This window comes from Rhinichthys klamathensis, unplaced genomic scaffold, assembly GCF_029890125.1.
Source record: "Rhinichthys klamathensis goyatoka isolate OS25496 unplaced genomic scaffold, OSU_Roscu_1.1 h1tg000029l_1, whole genome shotgun sequence".
Classification (NCBI taxonomy): domain Eukaryota; kingdom Metazoa; phylum Chordata; class Actinopteri; order Cypriniformes; family Leuciscidae; genus Rhinichthys; species Rhinichthys klamathensis.
Window position 1 is genome coordinate 5213505 of NW_026606579.1, and position 16496 is coordinate 5230000.

Here is a 16496-nt window from a genome sequence, read left to right on the forward strand (position 1 = left end):
GCTTTATTGGTTTGAATGATCAATTAAGAAAAAATGTGTCCCCCAAAAAACAAGAGTTGCTCCAATGGCTTATTGGTCTGAGCGTCGCTCTATAACGTGGAGAAGCCTGGTTCGAATCTCACTCGATGGTAAAAAGGCTTTAGTTTAGATGCTAAATAGGCTTTAGTAATCTCACTTCAGAGATGGCAAGTGCTTTTCTTTCATTGTCTCTGAATGATCAACTGAGACAATATTGCCCCCCAAAAAAAACAGTTTTTGAGCATGTCTGCTCCAGTGGCTCAGTGGTCTGAGGGTCGGTCCGTAATGTGGAGAATCCCAGTTTGAGTCCCATGCCATTCCTCATAACAGGATTTCTTTAGTTTCATTGGTGCTAAAAAGAAGAAGACAAAACTCCTCCCAAAGAGAAAAGCTTGTTCATGAGAAGCTCCAGTGGCTCAGTGGTGGTGAGTCTCACTCCTTCATGTGGAGGATCCTTGTTTGAGTTAGCCTGGTTAAAACCAGGCCATTCTCAGTTGTAACTGAGTTATGGTCTGGCAAAGCATCATAGACAAATCATTTCCAGAGGGGCGTCACCAACGGACGTCGCGGATAGACCTAAACCCAATCAGAGCGATGAAGGAGATGACGTATGCAGAGCCGAGTGTTGTTCTTTGCTCGGTTTTTAACTAAATGGAAACGTTCAAATGGCTTAAAACAGACGCGATAGCTGATTGGAACGAGTGATGTTCGACGGCGGCATCCATCTTTGTAATGTAGGCTACAAAATCTGCTTCAAAACCCCAGCGCTGTCGTCATCGTGTAAAGCCCGCCCCAATGTTTCTGATTGGTGCCGCGATTTCGACGGATTGGAAATGGGCTTGAATGAGCTCTTTGCCAGACTAACTTTCAGAGCAAATCTAAATTTGCCGGAAGTTGTCTGGGTTTTCCCAGGCTAGGTTTGATTCTCTTGTTGGTGAAAATCTTTAGTTTCACCGGTTTGGTCCAAAAAAAGAAGACATATTCCCAAAAACAACAAGTACAAGAGTGTAAGCTCCAGTGGCTCAGTGGTTTGAGTGTTGTGGTTCCATGTGGGATACCCAGGTTCGGGCCTTGCTCTTATGATTCTTTAGTTTCACCGGGTTTGTCGGAGAGAGAAAAAAGACATGCCCCCAAAAAAAGAAGAGTGAGTGTGTAAGCTCCAGTGGCTCAGTGGTGTGAGCGTTGCTCTGTAATGTGGAGGATACCGGTTAGAATCCAACTCTTGGTGGTAAAAATGCTTTAGTTTCACTGGTTTTGTCCACATAAAAGACCAAACTTCAAAAAAGAGGTGTAAGTGGTTCAGTGGTAAAAGCGTTGCTCATCTGTGTTCAAAATCCTGGTTCAAATCGCACTTTTGCGGTGGAAAATACTTTAGTTTGATTGTTTAATTGAGTCAAACAGAAACACTAAAGTGCAGAAGCTCCAGTGGCTCAGTGGTCTGAGTGTCGCTCTCTCGTGTGGAGGATCACGGTTTGAGACTCTTGGTGGTAAAAATCTTTAGTTTCACCGGTTTGGTCCAAATAAAGAAGACATGCTCCTAGAAACAACAAGTGTGAGAGTGGACGCTCCAGTGGCTCAGTGGTGTGAGTGTTGTGGTTCCATGTGGGAAACCCGGGTTCGAACCTCGCTCTTATGATTCTTTAGTTTCGTCGGGTTTGTCCAAGAGAGAAAAAAGACATGCCCCAAAAAAAAGAAGTGTAAGAGTGGAAGGTCCAGTGGCTCAGTGGTGTGAGCACACACTCCCATCGGGAGGTTCCTGGTTCAAAACCGGGCTGGACACTGAAGCATGGTTGCGTTGAGGAACAGTCTCCAGATCTGGATCCAAAACGGATCAGACAGGAGGACAAGAGATGGTCGGACACGAAGGGGGGAGGGAATATCCTAACTCCTCCCCCTGGGGATTTCTGGGAAGATAACCAGCAGTGGTGTTGTTTTACATCAAAATGTTGACTTATTAAAATGTCCTGATACTAAGTCAGCTGTTTTTCCTGGATAAGCCACTGCTCCACCAGGATCTTGGCCACATCTCCTCCTCATTACTCCATCCACTCATCCACTCATCCACTCATCCACTCATCCACTCATCCACTCATCCACTCATCCACCAATCACTCATCCACCAATCACTCATTTCATGGAGCTCTGACCAGGGTTCAAACCAGTAACCTCTGTAACCGTGAGGCAGCGCTCATACCAGTGAGCCACAGATCTCTTAGCTTTCACTCGCTGGAACTTATACTTCACTATAGGATCATCCCGACACAACAGGGCGAGACTCGAGCTCGTGTGTTTAACCACCAGCCCGTCACAGCCTCCCAGAGGGCAACAGCCGTCACCGTCTAGATCAACTATAGACCCGATATAGTCCGGCTATGAGGAACACACTTCTCTTCATTTGATTACATGTCGGTTTTGCCAGAATAACGTGCGAGATGTTAGATATTCCATCATGTAAGCAAAGTCAACAGTGGTTACAAGGTTTCATTTCTTTATCTAATCGATGACTAGTCTATTCTTGGGCGATGGTTAGACCGGACGTCTATTAAACTTTCACAGACAGCCCAAATGTTGCCTTGTTTCAGCCTAGACGTCTGGCTGGGACTCATGAGTGACAGTGATGTCATGTGACCTGTGATTTCCCAGTATATAGGTAACATCGATTAGGATAAGCAGTTACACCAGTCTTTCTGTGGGATGATTGTGTGTGGCTAGAGAAACACCATCATAGGAGTGCTGGGATTGCGGTTTACTCGTAATTAAGAATCACTTTCATGAGCATCAACGAGGGTTTTCTTTCTGACGGGAAACATTTAATATGCATTGAAGGATTTGCTTCTCTTGATTTGATGTTTAGGCTGCATCCGAAAACTGCAGGTAACTGTTTTGAGAAAGTACTTTGCGACTATGCAAGTATGTTCTATGTAATATAAAATGTGTCCTATGGATGTAATCCGGACATATTTATGAGTATTGTGTAAAATATATATTAAAAAACATAAACATACATAATAAAAATACATATAAATTAATAGATTTTACTATAATTACCATGATTAAAATAAATAAAATATAATATAATCAAAATAAATATAAAGTATAGATATTAAAGAATTTTAAAAACAATTATGAGTACTGTGAATTTGTGCATATACCTACTATATGTGTTTCGGATGCAGCCATCGTCTTTCCAACATTTCTGAGCTTTAATAAGTTTCCACTTTAATAAGTTCACAGAGCCGAGGACATGATCCTCTGACCTGAAGTCAGTAAACGGACACAGGACGGGATTCAGAGCTGGTTTATTTCATTGCTTCTGGGAGGGTAAACAGACACAGTGATTGAACTGCATAAACAGAAGTACAGGACTTAAACCTGGATATGACAACAGAATCATCTCAGCTCACCAACAAACTACCCGTGTTCTTTCCACGTAAGATTACGACTGAATCACACACACACACACACACTCAGGCACGCACACATTCAGCTGGGAATAATAAAGCTAATGCACATGTACTCAAGATTGTTTCTATGCTTCTAAAAGAAAAGGAGTTTAGGTCTAAAGGATGACTAATGAGAGCGAGAGAGAGAGAGAAAGAGAGAGAGAGAGACAGGACAGGTCCAGTCGTACCACTTGAATCATTAGCCTTAATTTTTTTTTTTTTTTTTGCTTCTTTAAACTTAGAAGCAAAATGCAATAATAGCGACACCATTATAGACCATAACCTTCCCCCCCTCCCCACACACACACACACACACACACATACCCATAAGACACAATCCAATAAAGGGCATTTGCACTATATCAAATCCAAATTAAACAAAATATGTCATCTCTAGAAAAATCTTCATTCTTGTATGCAAATGTGTTAAGAACGGCTCCAGTCAGTGACGCCGCGGTGGAGGAATTGCACTTGTGCATCAGCAGAACAGAGACCCTCGGCTCTACTCGGATTTGTTTTTGCGGGTGCGCTTGTATTTGTCGACGTATGCTTTCACCAGGTTGGCCACTTTGTCGGCATTCACCTCGCCGCTCTTGCTGTGGCACACCTGAGAGACAGAGCAAGACATTTGCTGGGTGCGTTTTTGAAGCCACGTGTGCAAAATTCATAATTTCAATGCACATGAATATGACTTCAAGGAATAGATACACTAAAATCAAACTGAATATGCAGAGGTGCGACTGTGATCTGAGGGTAACACTTTACTTGAAGGGGTGTGCATAAGACTGACATGACAAATTCATAATCATGACATGACACGTTATGAATATGAAGGAGGGTTTATGCATGTTTATGACATCTGTCATTAAGTGTCTTTCGCTCAATTATGAAATTTTTAATGCAAATATGACATTGTTTCAGATGTCTTTGTTATGACAACTTGACATAAACCAATACATCATAACCTGGCAGTGTCTTTGTCATGACAACTTGACATTACTAAGACAACACAAACTGTCATAAATATGTCATAAACATGACATAGCAGATTAATTAACAAACTTAAGAAACCACTTAGCTTTATTGGTTAACATTACATTACACTGTCATGTGGTTGGTTTTGACATTGGCTGTCATGAGGCATTATAACATTTTAATGACAAATTCAATTTGTACCACTGTAGTTGAGGTCAAGAAAAATATTCATGACACAGTTATAATGGCCTTATGACAGCCAATGTCAAAACCAACCACATGACAGTTTAATATAATGTTAACCTATAAAGCTAAGTGGTTTCTTAAGTTTGATAAATAATCTGCTATGTCATGTTTATGACATATTTATGACAATTTATGTTGTCTTGGTAATGTCAAGTTGTCATTACCAAGACACTGCCAGGTTATGATGTATTGGTTTATGTCAAGTTGCCATAACAAAGACATCTCAAACAATGTCATATTTGCATTAAAAATGTCATAATTGAACGAATGACACTTAATGACAGTTGTCATAAACATGCATAAACCCTCCTTCATATTCATAACGTGTCATGTCATGATTATGAAGGTGTCATGTCAGTCTTATGCACACCCCTTCAAGTAAAGTGTTACCAAATTGAACAATAATATATTATTTTAGTGTGACCTATTTGGTCTACTCAAAATCCAAACTTACTTTTTCCACAGCTTTGCGTACAATCTCTTTATATTCCTCCTTGTTGATTTCGTTCTTCTGATAATATGGCTTAATCGCTGCCTTCACCTCATTGACGGCCCGCTCTTGGATCTGCAATTTCTGCTTGAAAGGGGAACATGTACTTTAGGAGGTGCAGCGCAGGGTTATGGACATTAGCATGGAGCCGTTAGCCTGAACATGAGCTCTTGCCTTCTCTTTCTTTGAGCTGTCGGCGTGGGCCTTGCTGTGAGTTGGTTGGGTGGTGGAGGACGGCTGGGACGCGCTGACCGTCCCGATAGGATGAAGTGGCCCTGCAACTACTTTGGTTGGCATGGGCTTGAAAGAAGCTTTGCCTTGTATAGAAAAACTGGGCATCACCTGCTGTAAAATATGGAAATGTTACAACCAAATCAACTAAAACTGCACAAAACATACAAATCTTGATATTCACAATGGTGCCTAATTCAGTGCTTTTTTTTTTTTTTAAGTAATGTAATTTTTATGGTTTTAGTTTTACTTGTGCCGAGTTCACACTCTTCAGATCACAGTTCTTTGAATGCTGCCACAGAGAGTTTCACATTGCATTACTTTAAAATAGGAAGAATAGCGACAATATTGTCTGGTCCGCAAACTACGTTTTAACACAAGCGAGAAGTGATAAGGAAATAATACAAGATTTCTCGCGCGAGACTTGAATTGTTATTAAAAATTAAAGCCTGCAAGATCATTGCGATCAGAATTGTCTGTGTGCTTAAAAGGAGAAAAAAGAAAATAGATTATGGAGGAGGGAATGGTTGGGGAGACGAGGGCAGCAAGGATTGTGTGTTCTGCAAAGAAAGTTGTAGGTTAATAAATCATTTTGCAATGTGCTGCTGGTCAAGCAAATGTTTGTGCTTTGTTTCTGTTCTATATAATTGTAAATATATATATTAAAATACTGGTTTATAACTCCTCCCCGAACATCCCGCTCCTCTGTATCTCGCTCTCTCATTGGCTGTAGGTCATCGCCGATGTCATTGTCAGTCAGAACACATTTCACACAGCAGGATTTTGAATCGCTGACAGGTCCAGATATTTAGCATATCTCATTAATAACGAGTTCACACTGCAGGATTTTAGGCCCGATTTTCATTTGCTAAATTTGCTACAAATGCCTAGCCGGGTTAAAACCAGACCATTCTCAGTTGTAACGGAGTTATGGTCTGGCAAAGCGTCATAGACAAATCATTTCCAGAGGGGCGTCACCAACGGACGTCGCGGATAGACCTAAACCCAATCAGAGCGATGAAGGAGATGACGTATGCAGAGCCGAGTGTTGTTCTTTGCTCGGTTTTTAACAAAAAGGAAACGTTCAAATGGCTTAAAACACACGCGATAGCTGATTGGAACGAGTGATGTTCGACGCCGGCATCCATCTTTGTAATGTAGGCTACAAAATCTGCTTCAAAACCCCAGCGCTGTCGTCATCGTGTAAAGCCCGCCCCAACGCTTCTGATTGGTGCCTCGATTTCGACGGATTGGAAATGGGCTTGTATGAGCTCTTTGCCAGACTAACTTTTTAAGAGCAAATCTACATTTGCTGGAAGTTGTCTGGGTTTTCCCAGGCTAACAAATGCCCGAAATCATAGGCAAATCGGTGCTCGTTCACGACAATCACACACTGTGAATTATCAAAGACGATGAGTACCGATGAGTCGCCGACGCCCGGGCATTTGCCTATGATTTCGGGCAAATCTATGATTTCAATTTATGACAATCCGGCCTAAAATCCTGCAGTGTGAACTCGGATTTAACAATATATTACTCCATCTCTATATTACTCGCCAAATATCTCACGGGCGTGGGCGACTCATCGGGCGATTCTCTCAGATCGAGTCTTTGATAATTCACAGTGTGACGAGCGTGAACGAGCATCGATTTGCATATGATTTCGGGCGTTTGTCGCCAATTTCGCAAATGAAAATCGGGCCTACAATCCTGCAGTGTGAACTCGGCTTTATCGATAATAACCCTGGTGCTCACCTGAGATGGGTGGCTTTCAGGCGGTACTATGGTGAAGCCGGTCTGCACTGGCGGAGGAGGTGGAGGGGGCGGAGGCAGTCCCTGCACGGCTATGGATGGGACCTGAAGGAGCGGGCCGGCGGGGTGCAGCTGTACTGGACCCGGAGGGGGTAAACTGAACTGAGGAGGCTGTAGACCCACAGCTGGAGGTCTCGGCAGAAGAGGACCCATGGGGTAACGCAGGACCCCCATCACACCGAGCTGATGGGGCATCAGGGTGGGGGGTAGAGCTGGAACAGCCTCGGTTGGCAGGGGTGCATTTGGCTCATTCTGTGGGGGATCTGAAATACAGAAAACGGACATGAATGTAAATGTGACCAAATCATATTAAAGGGGAAATTCACCACTGGAAAGATGGGCTTTTAATTAAAGGAACAGTTCACTTTAAAATTAAAATTCCATCATTATTTACTCACCCTCAAGTCGTTTAAAATTAAAACCTGAATGAATTTTTCTTCTGCTGAACACAAAAGAATATATTTTGAAGAATTGACTTCCAATATTTTTTTTCCTACTATGGAAGTCAGTGGGGTCCATCAACTGTCTGGTTACCGACATTCTTCAAAATATCTTCTTTTGTGTTCAGCAGAAAAAAGAAATTCATTCAGGTTTGAAACAACGAGGGTGAATAAATGATGACATAATTATCATTTTGAAGTGAACTAATCCTTTAAAGCAACACCAAGTAACTTTTCCTCTGCGGTCGCCCTACAGGTTGGAAGCGGAATTGTCCATTACCGCTGTCGTAAATAATTTAGCCTAGCGCATCCTACTGTCGCACGCACGCTTGCTGTTTATCCAGCACCGGCTTTGGAATGAACGATGTCCACAGACAAGGTAGAGTATGGTGCATGATTTCATGAAAGTATAATGTATTGCGACATAACTAAATAATGACAATTGTAACGCTTGACGTAAAGCAAGTCAAATTTGTAGTTTTCTTATGTCTCATTAGAACTACAGAAACGCGACCCGATCTGGCAATCTTACATAGCGTGGCTATAGCAGATACAGGACCCCAAAGCGGAGGCATAAGTGCCTTTCACCCTGTTACGACTTAATGAACCACTGAAACCATTTTGGAAATTTTAAGGTAAAAAATCTTACTTAGTGTTGCTTTAAACTTGACTGTCTATGTAATAGAAATTTATGCTACATGACTAGAGAAAAAGAGCTTAAGAACACTCATAATGTTTAAATAGCAATATTGCACTACTGTTGTTACCCCTCCCTGACTTTTTTTTTATTTATTTTTTGTGTACTTATATGTTATGTTATGTCAGGTTGCTATGCGGTGTCTTGTCATGCGAATTTCAGTGCCCTTGTATTGTTCTGTGCATCTGACAATAAAAAGACTTGAACTTGAACTAATGCACTTTTGAAAATTAGCATATTTATGCTTTAAGGATAAAACTAAGGATATTCACACTAATGCAAAAAATCGAAATGTTTTGATTGGAATGAACTATGCCTTGGTGGCGCTCATGAACAGAGCATTCTTTTTAAACAAATAATTCAATCGTTAAAGTTTTATGATTTCAATGGATTAGACATGCTTTTTGATTGCTAAGGTTTAAATGTAACCACTAAAAGGGAATCTAAAAATTCAAGCGGAAAAAAATGAATTTGAGTAAACTAAAAAAAAAAACAGATTTGAAAGAAAAAAAAATTTATAAGGCCCTAAAAATGTCATTTTTCTTAAACCTTTAATAATTTGTTTGATGTTTCATGATTTCAATAACTTAGACATGCTTTCTGATTACTAAAGTTAAAATGGAATCCAGAAAATGTAAACTAGAAGCTAAAGTTTGTGAACAAACTTTGATGTTGGCTTGAGAAAGCCAGAATCCAGAAAAATTCAAATAGGAAAAACTGAATTTGATATAAAATAAAACTGATTTCATAGGGCCCTACATCTATTATCAGAAACTGAAAGTACATTTCCATTCAGCCCATCGGCTGTTTTTTTACGCATTGGTGTCACATACAAATCCTATGTGAAAAACGTTTGTGTTGGTGAAACAAGCCATTATTTGTATAAAGACAGACCTGCTTGTTTTGGGACACCTGGTGCACCTTGATCCTCCTCTTGTCTGTTCCAGGTATTGTTTCCGCCGCCTCGGTCCCTGCGCGAGTAGTAGTTCTGCACATCGGCGGGAAGAGTTCGCCGCACGGCCCAGCTCGACGCCGACGACCACCCCGACCGATCCATCGCCGTCTCGCCACCATCAGACTCTTTTCTCTTTCCTCCGGCTCTGTTTTCGTTGAAGCGGCTATAAGAATCCGTGTTATTCGCGGTCCCTGAGAAAGAAGTGCGTTGCCTCCAATTATCTGCTGGCTCGCTCTGCTGGCTGGCCGACCAGTTTGAACCTCCTCTCCCGCGTCCAGCGCTCCAGCCCCCCCGACACCAGGAATCGGAAGGTGGATCTCCGAAATTTTCATCCTTTCGTTGCTCACGCCCTCGAGCATCAGCATCCGGGTAGAGCTTCTCCCTGTCTTTTACCCAGTCCGGGTTCTCGCTTCTGCTCCGATCAGGCGACGCCTCATTGAAGTTGCCGTTGTCAGATGAAACATGCTCTCTTGTTGACGAATTCCCAGGTTTTTCCGCATTGTTCCTCCAGTTTGAATTGCGGCAACCTCGTCCACCACCTGTGCTCCGCCATCCATCCGTTCCCCAAGACTCCCTCTTGCGAGGAGAGTGTCCGCCGTGATCCGAGCGTTCCTGGGACGGGCTCCGGCGTCCGGCTCGGTTTCTGTTCCGGGAACGGCTACGTCGCCTGTGACTTCGCTCCCGGCTACGACTACGGCTACGGCTTCGATTCCGCCGCCCTTCCCGCTCTTCCTCTTGCTGCTCGCGGCTCCGAGATGTGGATCGGGTCTTGTGGCTACGGTCCCGTGATCGAGACCTTGACCTGCGTGACCCTTCACTCTTAGACTCCTTGGTAGGCGACCAAGTGGTCGTAGGCGAGTGAAAGCGAGACCTGCGGGATCGCCCATCCCGGTCCCTCTTGTCCGAGCCTTTCGCTTCCTTACAGCTGTCAATCTTGGGCTTTTGATCGGCAGTCTGACCCGCGTTCGCAGTGGGATTTATTTCAGCTTCAGCAGCATGAGCTTCACTCTCGGATGCAGGAGAATCGCACTCCATGGGAATGAGGTCAGTGTTGTCCTGAGGACTCCTTGCATTAGTCTCCTTAGTTTCTGGAATAGCTATCTCTCCAAGTGCTGACGGACCAGCGCTCTGATCCTCTTGGAAAGTACTGGATTCCTGCTTGTCTGCATTGTCTTCCGTGGTGTCAGGCTCCGTTTTTTGATCCGCAATCTCTTGGAGAGTTGGAAAGCTACTCGATTCTTGCTTGTCTGCATTGTCTACTGTGGTATCCGGCTCCGGTTTCTGATCCGCAATCTCTTGGAGAGTTGGAAAGCTACTCGATTCTTGCTTGTCTGCATTGTCTTCTGTGGTATCCGGCTCCGGTTTCTGATCCGCAAACTCTTGGAGAGCTGGAAAGCCAATTGATTCCTGTTTGTCAGAATTGTCTTCTGTGGTATCCGGCTCCGAATTCAGATCCACAATATCTTGGAGAGCTGGAGAGCTACTTGATTCCTGCTTGTCAGAATTGTCTTCTGTGGTATCCGGCTCCGAATTCAGATCCACAATATCTTGGAAAGGTGGAGAGCAACTCGATTCCTGTTTGTCGGATTGGTCTTCCTCGGTGTCAAGCTCCGGTTTCACATCCACAATCTGGTCAGAAGTTGGTTCAGCTGTTGGTTCCTCTTGCAGAGGCGATTGAACGTCCTGGGAATCAGATTGAGACTCTCCCAGTTCAGCAGAGGAACGAGATTGGCAATCGTCCTCCACTATTGGTGGAACATTCTCCAATTCAACTTGGTCTGAATCATCAGTCTCCACTTCTTTCTCGCTATCATCTCGTGAAAGTATCTGATCGTCTTCATCTTCAACCATACTCTCAGTTGCCATTTCTTCTACTTTTACCGTTTCATCATCCTGGTTATTGGCCTCTGTAGCACTCGTCTCATTCTCCACCTCCATCTTCTCCTCCGTATCCAGTGGTTCTTGGTCGCTATCAATCTGATCAGGACTTGCTTTCTGGTCTGTTTTTGGTTCCTCAGATTCTGCTTCCTTATTGACTTCATCTTCCTCATGATTCCCAACCTCCTCATCTTCATGTCTCTCTACAACCTTCTTTTTTCCACGTCCTTTCCTCTTCGCTCCAGACCTCGGGTTGTTCCCCTGCTGTCCTCTGCTCGTAGAAGCAGGAGTGTCGTTTATGGTTTGTGGTGTAGAAGAGGTTGTGTCCGAGTCTGTCGGTTGCGACTGCGCAGATGAGGAATCCTCCGCCTCAGCGCGATTGTGACGAGAGGAACGTCTGGTCGCAGTAGTTTCTGGCTTCACAGAGGTCTTTGACCCAGAACCCCTGGTTCCCTTTCTCTCCTCACCTTTGGGACAGGTGACGGCACAAACTATGCCATGAGGAACTAAGAAACAGGAGATAAAATAAGTGTTAACTGTAATGAAAATAAAAACTAATAAATAACTGAGGGAGGAAAAATGAGAAACTGAAAATAAACCCAGCCACAAATTCATTTGAGTTTACATTTTGATATAATAATAATAATATATAATAAAACTTTTACTATTATAATTATGGAAGCTTTACAACCCACCTGAGAAATTTAAGAGCGTTAATAATTTTTAAAGAACACTATTTAGCACTAGGGGTGTCGAAATGAATCGTATCGGTTCAGTAATAGACCATAACCGATTATAATGTACTGACGCTTTTCTGACGTCATTTGTCACGTGTGTGCTTTGTCGCGGTAGCATACAATGGCAGAGGGAGGCGAGACATGAGTTTGAGTAATTAAAAATGCTCGAACTACTTTAAAAGCCTACATCTGGGCACATGAAATTTAATAACAATGAAATGGAATAAATTAAATAAACTAAGTTGTAAGTCAAATTGAAAGGAAAAATAAATAAATTTCAAAATAATAACCAGATTATTACACGTCTTTTAACGCAACTAACAAACAAGTGACCTCACCTGTGTGTTCAGAAAGCAGCAGATTCAGAGAGGAGGAGACCGCTGACAGAAGCAGATGTGAGTGGAGTAACACCCTAAAAGTCAATAAACAAATGTTTATAACACAAAATAAGAGACACGCACACAAAGGAAATTGCAGCTAAGAAAATGGTACCAATTTTTTTTTACACCCATAGACTAAGTACTATAATTGGTACTTGTATGTAATTTCAAAAACAAAATCTGAATCAGAATAAAGTTGAACTACCCTAGTAAACAGGAAGAGATCATCTTAACGTCATGCGTGCAATGAGATTCGACCTGGCCGTTTCACAATTTTTGAGTGCAGTATCCATCAGATTGTCGGTGAACAGACTGTTTGAAACATGCTTCTCACCTGGGCACACCTGTAGAGAGGACAGGTACAGAGGCAGAAAGCCATCTGCGTTTTCTCTCTAATCTCCTCCACTGAACGCCATCTGGCCCCTCCTCACAAACCTCAACAGATCCTGCCCTACAGCGCAAGACAGAAATGACAAACAAAACACTTTAACCTTTTACAAAGTCTTGATGTTTTCAGGCTCTACTATACATAGTTCCTACATGACGTCACAACATACGGGCATTTGCCGACCCGGCGCCATTTCTGTGGGCATGTTGCGGGCAGAATATAAGAAGAAGAAGCTGAAACGAGTTAATTTCGTGATAAAAAGTGAATCTCCTGCTGGGTCAATGGATGTTCAAATCGTGCCGGAGGTTCAGTTAAATTTGGATTTTACAGTATACCCGTCTTTAGACTTCATGAATGTGAGAAGACTAAGCTTTTGTCAGAACAACGACGGATGTTATGGCTGGCGAGGATAAACAAGTTAACACTTTGCAGTTTGAATGATGTCCTGTATGAACAAAATGACGAGGTATTAAAAACATTAATTAATTTGCACGCGAGTTTTATTTATTTTTATACCGTGTATATTCATGCACTGAACCGTGACGCCAGTACAGTTTTGGTTCAATACGAAAAATGTACCGTTCCAACCCTATTCATATAAGTATGCATATTACAGAAAGCACCGATGACTGTTTTAAGGGGAACAGGAATTAAGTTGTGCAGGCTATGGCTTTTTAATAGACAGATAGTCTAGCATCATGCTACATACATTCGCTATGATGACTACTTTTCCATTGATTGCACTTGAGCAAACGTCACCAACCCAACCCTCGACAAACTGATTGTACGCCTCCAGTGATTTTTCAGGCTCGGAATTGCTCACATGTGTAAAAAATACCAGATAATGGTAACGTTACACATGATAATACTGTATGAGGCAAAGCTGCATAATCAGTGCTCAGTGCTTCCTTCGTTAGTGCATACGGATCCACACCATTTATTACACAAATTTTCGCATTGTACCTCTCTCTGTCTTGTGTTAATAGTCTCTTTATAATCTGTCACTTTGTCTTTTCATGATTTTCGTAAAATTATAAAAACAAAGAAATATTCGAAATTTGCTTGTAAAACTTTGTAAACAGAGCAGCTTATGCCCTCAAAGATGGCGTCTCCGGGGAGGTCACGTGACATTAATTGGCCTGTGGGAACTATGTATAACAGGTTTTCCTCCTTGAATGTTCACTATTTTCCCCATATTCTCCATATACCCGTATTTTCCTGACTATAAGTCACACTTTTTTCATAGTTTGGCTGGTCCTGCGACTTATAGTCAGGTGCGACTTATATATCAAAATTAATTCAGACTGAGATGAACCAAGAGAAAACATTAGCGTCTCCAGAGGGCGCTCTACTTGGCGGAGTTGTTCAAACGCGACACAGAGGATGAAGAACTCAATGGATTCACTGATGTGGAATGAGATCGGGAGCTTGGGGAACTTGTTTACCGGTCACTTACTTGTTGGACTCGCTGGCTTATGTTAATTTAGCCTAGGCCTCCCAGGTGTTCTTTATGCTATTGTGTAGCTGAATAACTGTTAATGTGTTACGTTAATGTTCTCCCACCTATTCAGCCTGTTGTTCAGTGTGCTATTGTGTAGTTGAATAACTTGCCTTTCCAGATTAAATGTCATAAATTTCTAAATAAATGCGACTTATAGTCCAGTGCGACTTATATATGTTTTTTTTCCTCTTCATGACGCATTTTTCGACTGAAGCGACTTATAGTCCGGAAAAAACTGTATATATATTCTCCTATAAGTGTGTTTGGGAAACGTCCCGCCCCTTACCATAACCGCCAGTTTCAACACAATACTAACTAACTCAACTAAGCCTGTTTCCTTTATTAAAAGACCTTCATTCTGCGTATTAATTATTTAAACGAGGAATATTGTGACGTGTTCGTTCCCGGAAGAAACTCAAGACTACAATGGAGTTTCAGGGAATTACTTTGTAACTTTGCAGAGCTTTTCATACTTAAACAGCAACATTACACACTAAAGAAAGCATAATAGGTCAATTTAAGAGACAATGTCCAGTCAACAAAGAAACAGAAAGACACATGGTGTTCACTTACATGATCTGTGTGAGCGTGCCGAGCGTCGCTCCCTGTTGGCTTGGCAGTGATGAGTGAAAATGCTGAGTGAGCAGAAGAGAGTGGCATGAGTCTCCACTCACCTGCACACATAAACACTGCTTAACACATTTACCCTGGCATTCATATGCAAAAAAAAAAAAGACCAAAAGGAGGAACACAACAGTGCAATACTAACCTTTCTGTGTTCATCCACAGATGCATCCGAGTCACCTGCCGGGGAAAAAAAGACATTTATTTTGGAAAGCTCTTAATTCGCTAAATGTTTATCAGTTCTGTTATACAAAGCTCAAAAACGTAACCAACTATTAAACAAATCTGTGTGAAAAGCTCTTACACCTCAAACCAGAGCTGCACGATTCTGGATAAATGTTTAAAATAGAGATCACGATTCTGAATAAACAGTTTAAACACAAAAAAACATGTAATTTACTAGAAGTTCTGACAAAATTTTAATTGCTGCAGATTATTTAATTCATTTGAATTAAAAAATGTAAAACTCTGAGTGAATGATTCAATGACTCCTCTTGTTTCATTACTGGATGAATCAGCGTTTTTGAACGAATCTCTTGGTTCAATGACAAATACATTTGAACAGTCACTCGTCTCCACTTACTGGAGTAACAATGTAATGATGCAATCTTTATTCGAAGCATCAAGTTACATTATTCAATTTTTAAGTGATTAATCATGCAGCTCTCCCTCAAACATAATCGAATGAGAGTCGTTTCTACAGGCAATATAATATATCAATATTATATTGCTAATATTGATATATAATGCTATAGAAATACAAATTGTATTGTAGCATAAGTTGAATTTAACCTGGAATAACCTTTCATATTGAAATATCAACATAAGCAACTGATGGACAAGACAAGAATCAATATTTAAGCACATACCTTTTCTGTGGCATTTCTGTTTGGCATTAGCTCTTTTATCTTGCGTTCTCTCCAGAGTTCCTGTCTCTGCCCTGTTAACGACACAATTAACTATTATATGTGACCCTGAACCACAAAACCAGTCACAAGTCAGACGGGTGTATTTGTGGCAATATTTGTGTCCATGAGCAAGACACCTAACCCCGGCTGCTCCCGACGAGCTGGATGGCGCCTTGCATGGCTGACACCGTCGTCGGTGTATGAATGAGTGTATGTGAGGCAACATGTAAAGCGCTTTGGTGGCCATTGGGTCTGTGAAAGCGCTATATAAATGCAGTCCATTTACCATCCACCAACTTAAAAGGGGATTTTCTCAATGTTTCGTTTTTTTTTGCACCCTCAAAATCCAGATTTTCAAATAGTTACATCTCTCGGCCAAATATTGTCCTATCCTAACAAACCATACATCAATGGAAAGCTTATTTATTCAGCTTTCAGATGATGTATAAATCTCAATTTAAAAAAAATTGACCCTTGTGACTGGTTTTGTGTAGCCTGACTGCGTCAGACTTCGTACTTCCGCTCTATTTCAGTTCGCTTCTGTACTCAGTCTGAGACATCGACATGTCTCTCAGTTTTCCTCCGGCCTGAAAACAGCCGGCCAATCAACGAACAGAGGGCGGGCTGAGAGCCGGGACGTAGACGCTCTCATAAGATTGTATTTTAGGTTAGGGAAATCGAAAACGACCGCGGATATGGAGATACGGGATGCAATTCGCTGTTGTGGAGAATATTCCCGGCATTTGCAAACTAAAGCCCGAACAAGAAGAGTG

The 16496-nt window shown here is 41.9% G+C and overlaps 1 protein-coding gene across 2 annotated transcripts in view; it reads right to left on the reverse strand.

Annotated features, from left to right (window-relative positions):
• Positions 1-3300: 3300 nt before the first annotated feature.
• The window catches only part of scaf11 (SR-related CTD-associated factor 11), a 16049-nt gene continuing 2853 nt past the window's right edge, over positions 3301-16496 (reverse strand). Inside the window, exons 6-15 of one of the 2 annotated variants that reach the window (XM_056245374.1) lie at positions 15685-15755; positions 14961-14995; positions 14765-14865; positions 12637-12753; positions 12261-12334; positions 9247-11691; positions 7159-7478; positions 5347-5514; positions 5137-5256; positions 3301-4068 (exon numbers count right to left, since the gene is read on the reverse strand). In XM_056245374.1, coding sequence (XP_056101349.1) covers positions 3964-4068; positions 5137-5256; positions 5347-5514; positions 7159-7478; positions 9247-11691; positions 12261-12334; positions 12637-12753; positions 14765-14865; positions 14961-14995; positions 15685-15755 — 3556 coding nt within the window. In that variant the 3' untranslated portion in view covers positions 3301-3963. Of the gene's footprint in view, positions 4069-5136; positions 5257-5346; positions 5518-7158; positions 7479-9246; positions 11692-12260; positions 12335-12636; positions 12754-14764; positions 14866-14960; positions 14996-15684; positions 15756-16496 lie in introns of both variants that reach the window. The other variant, XM_056245373.1, reaches the window with a different exon arrangement.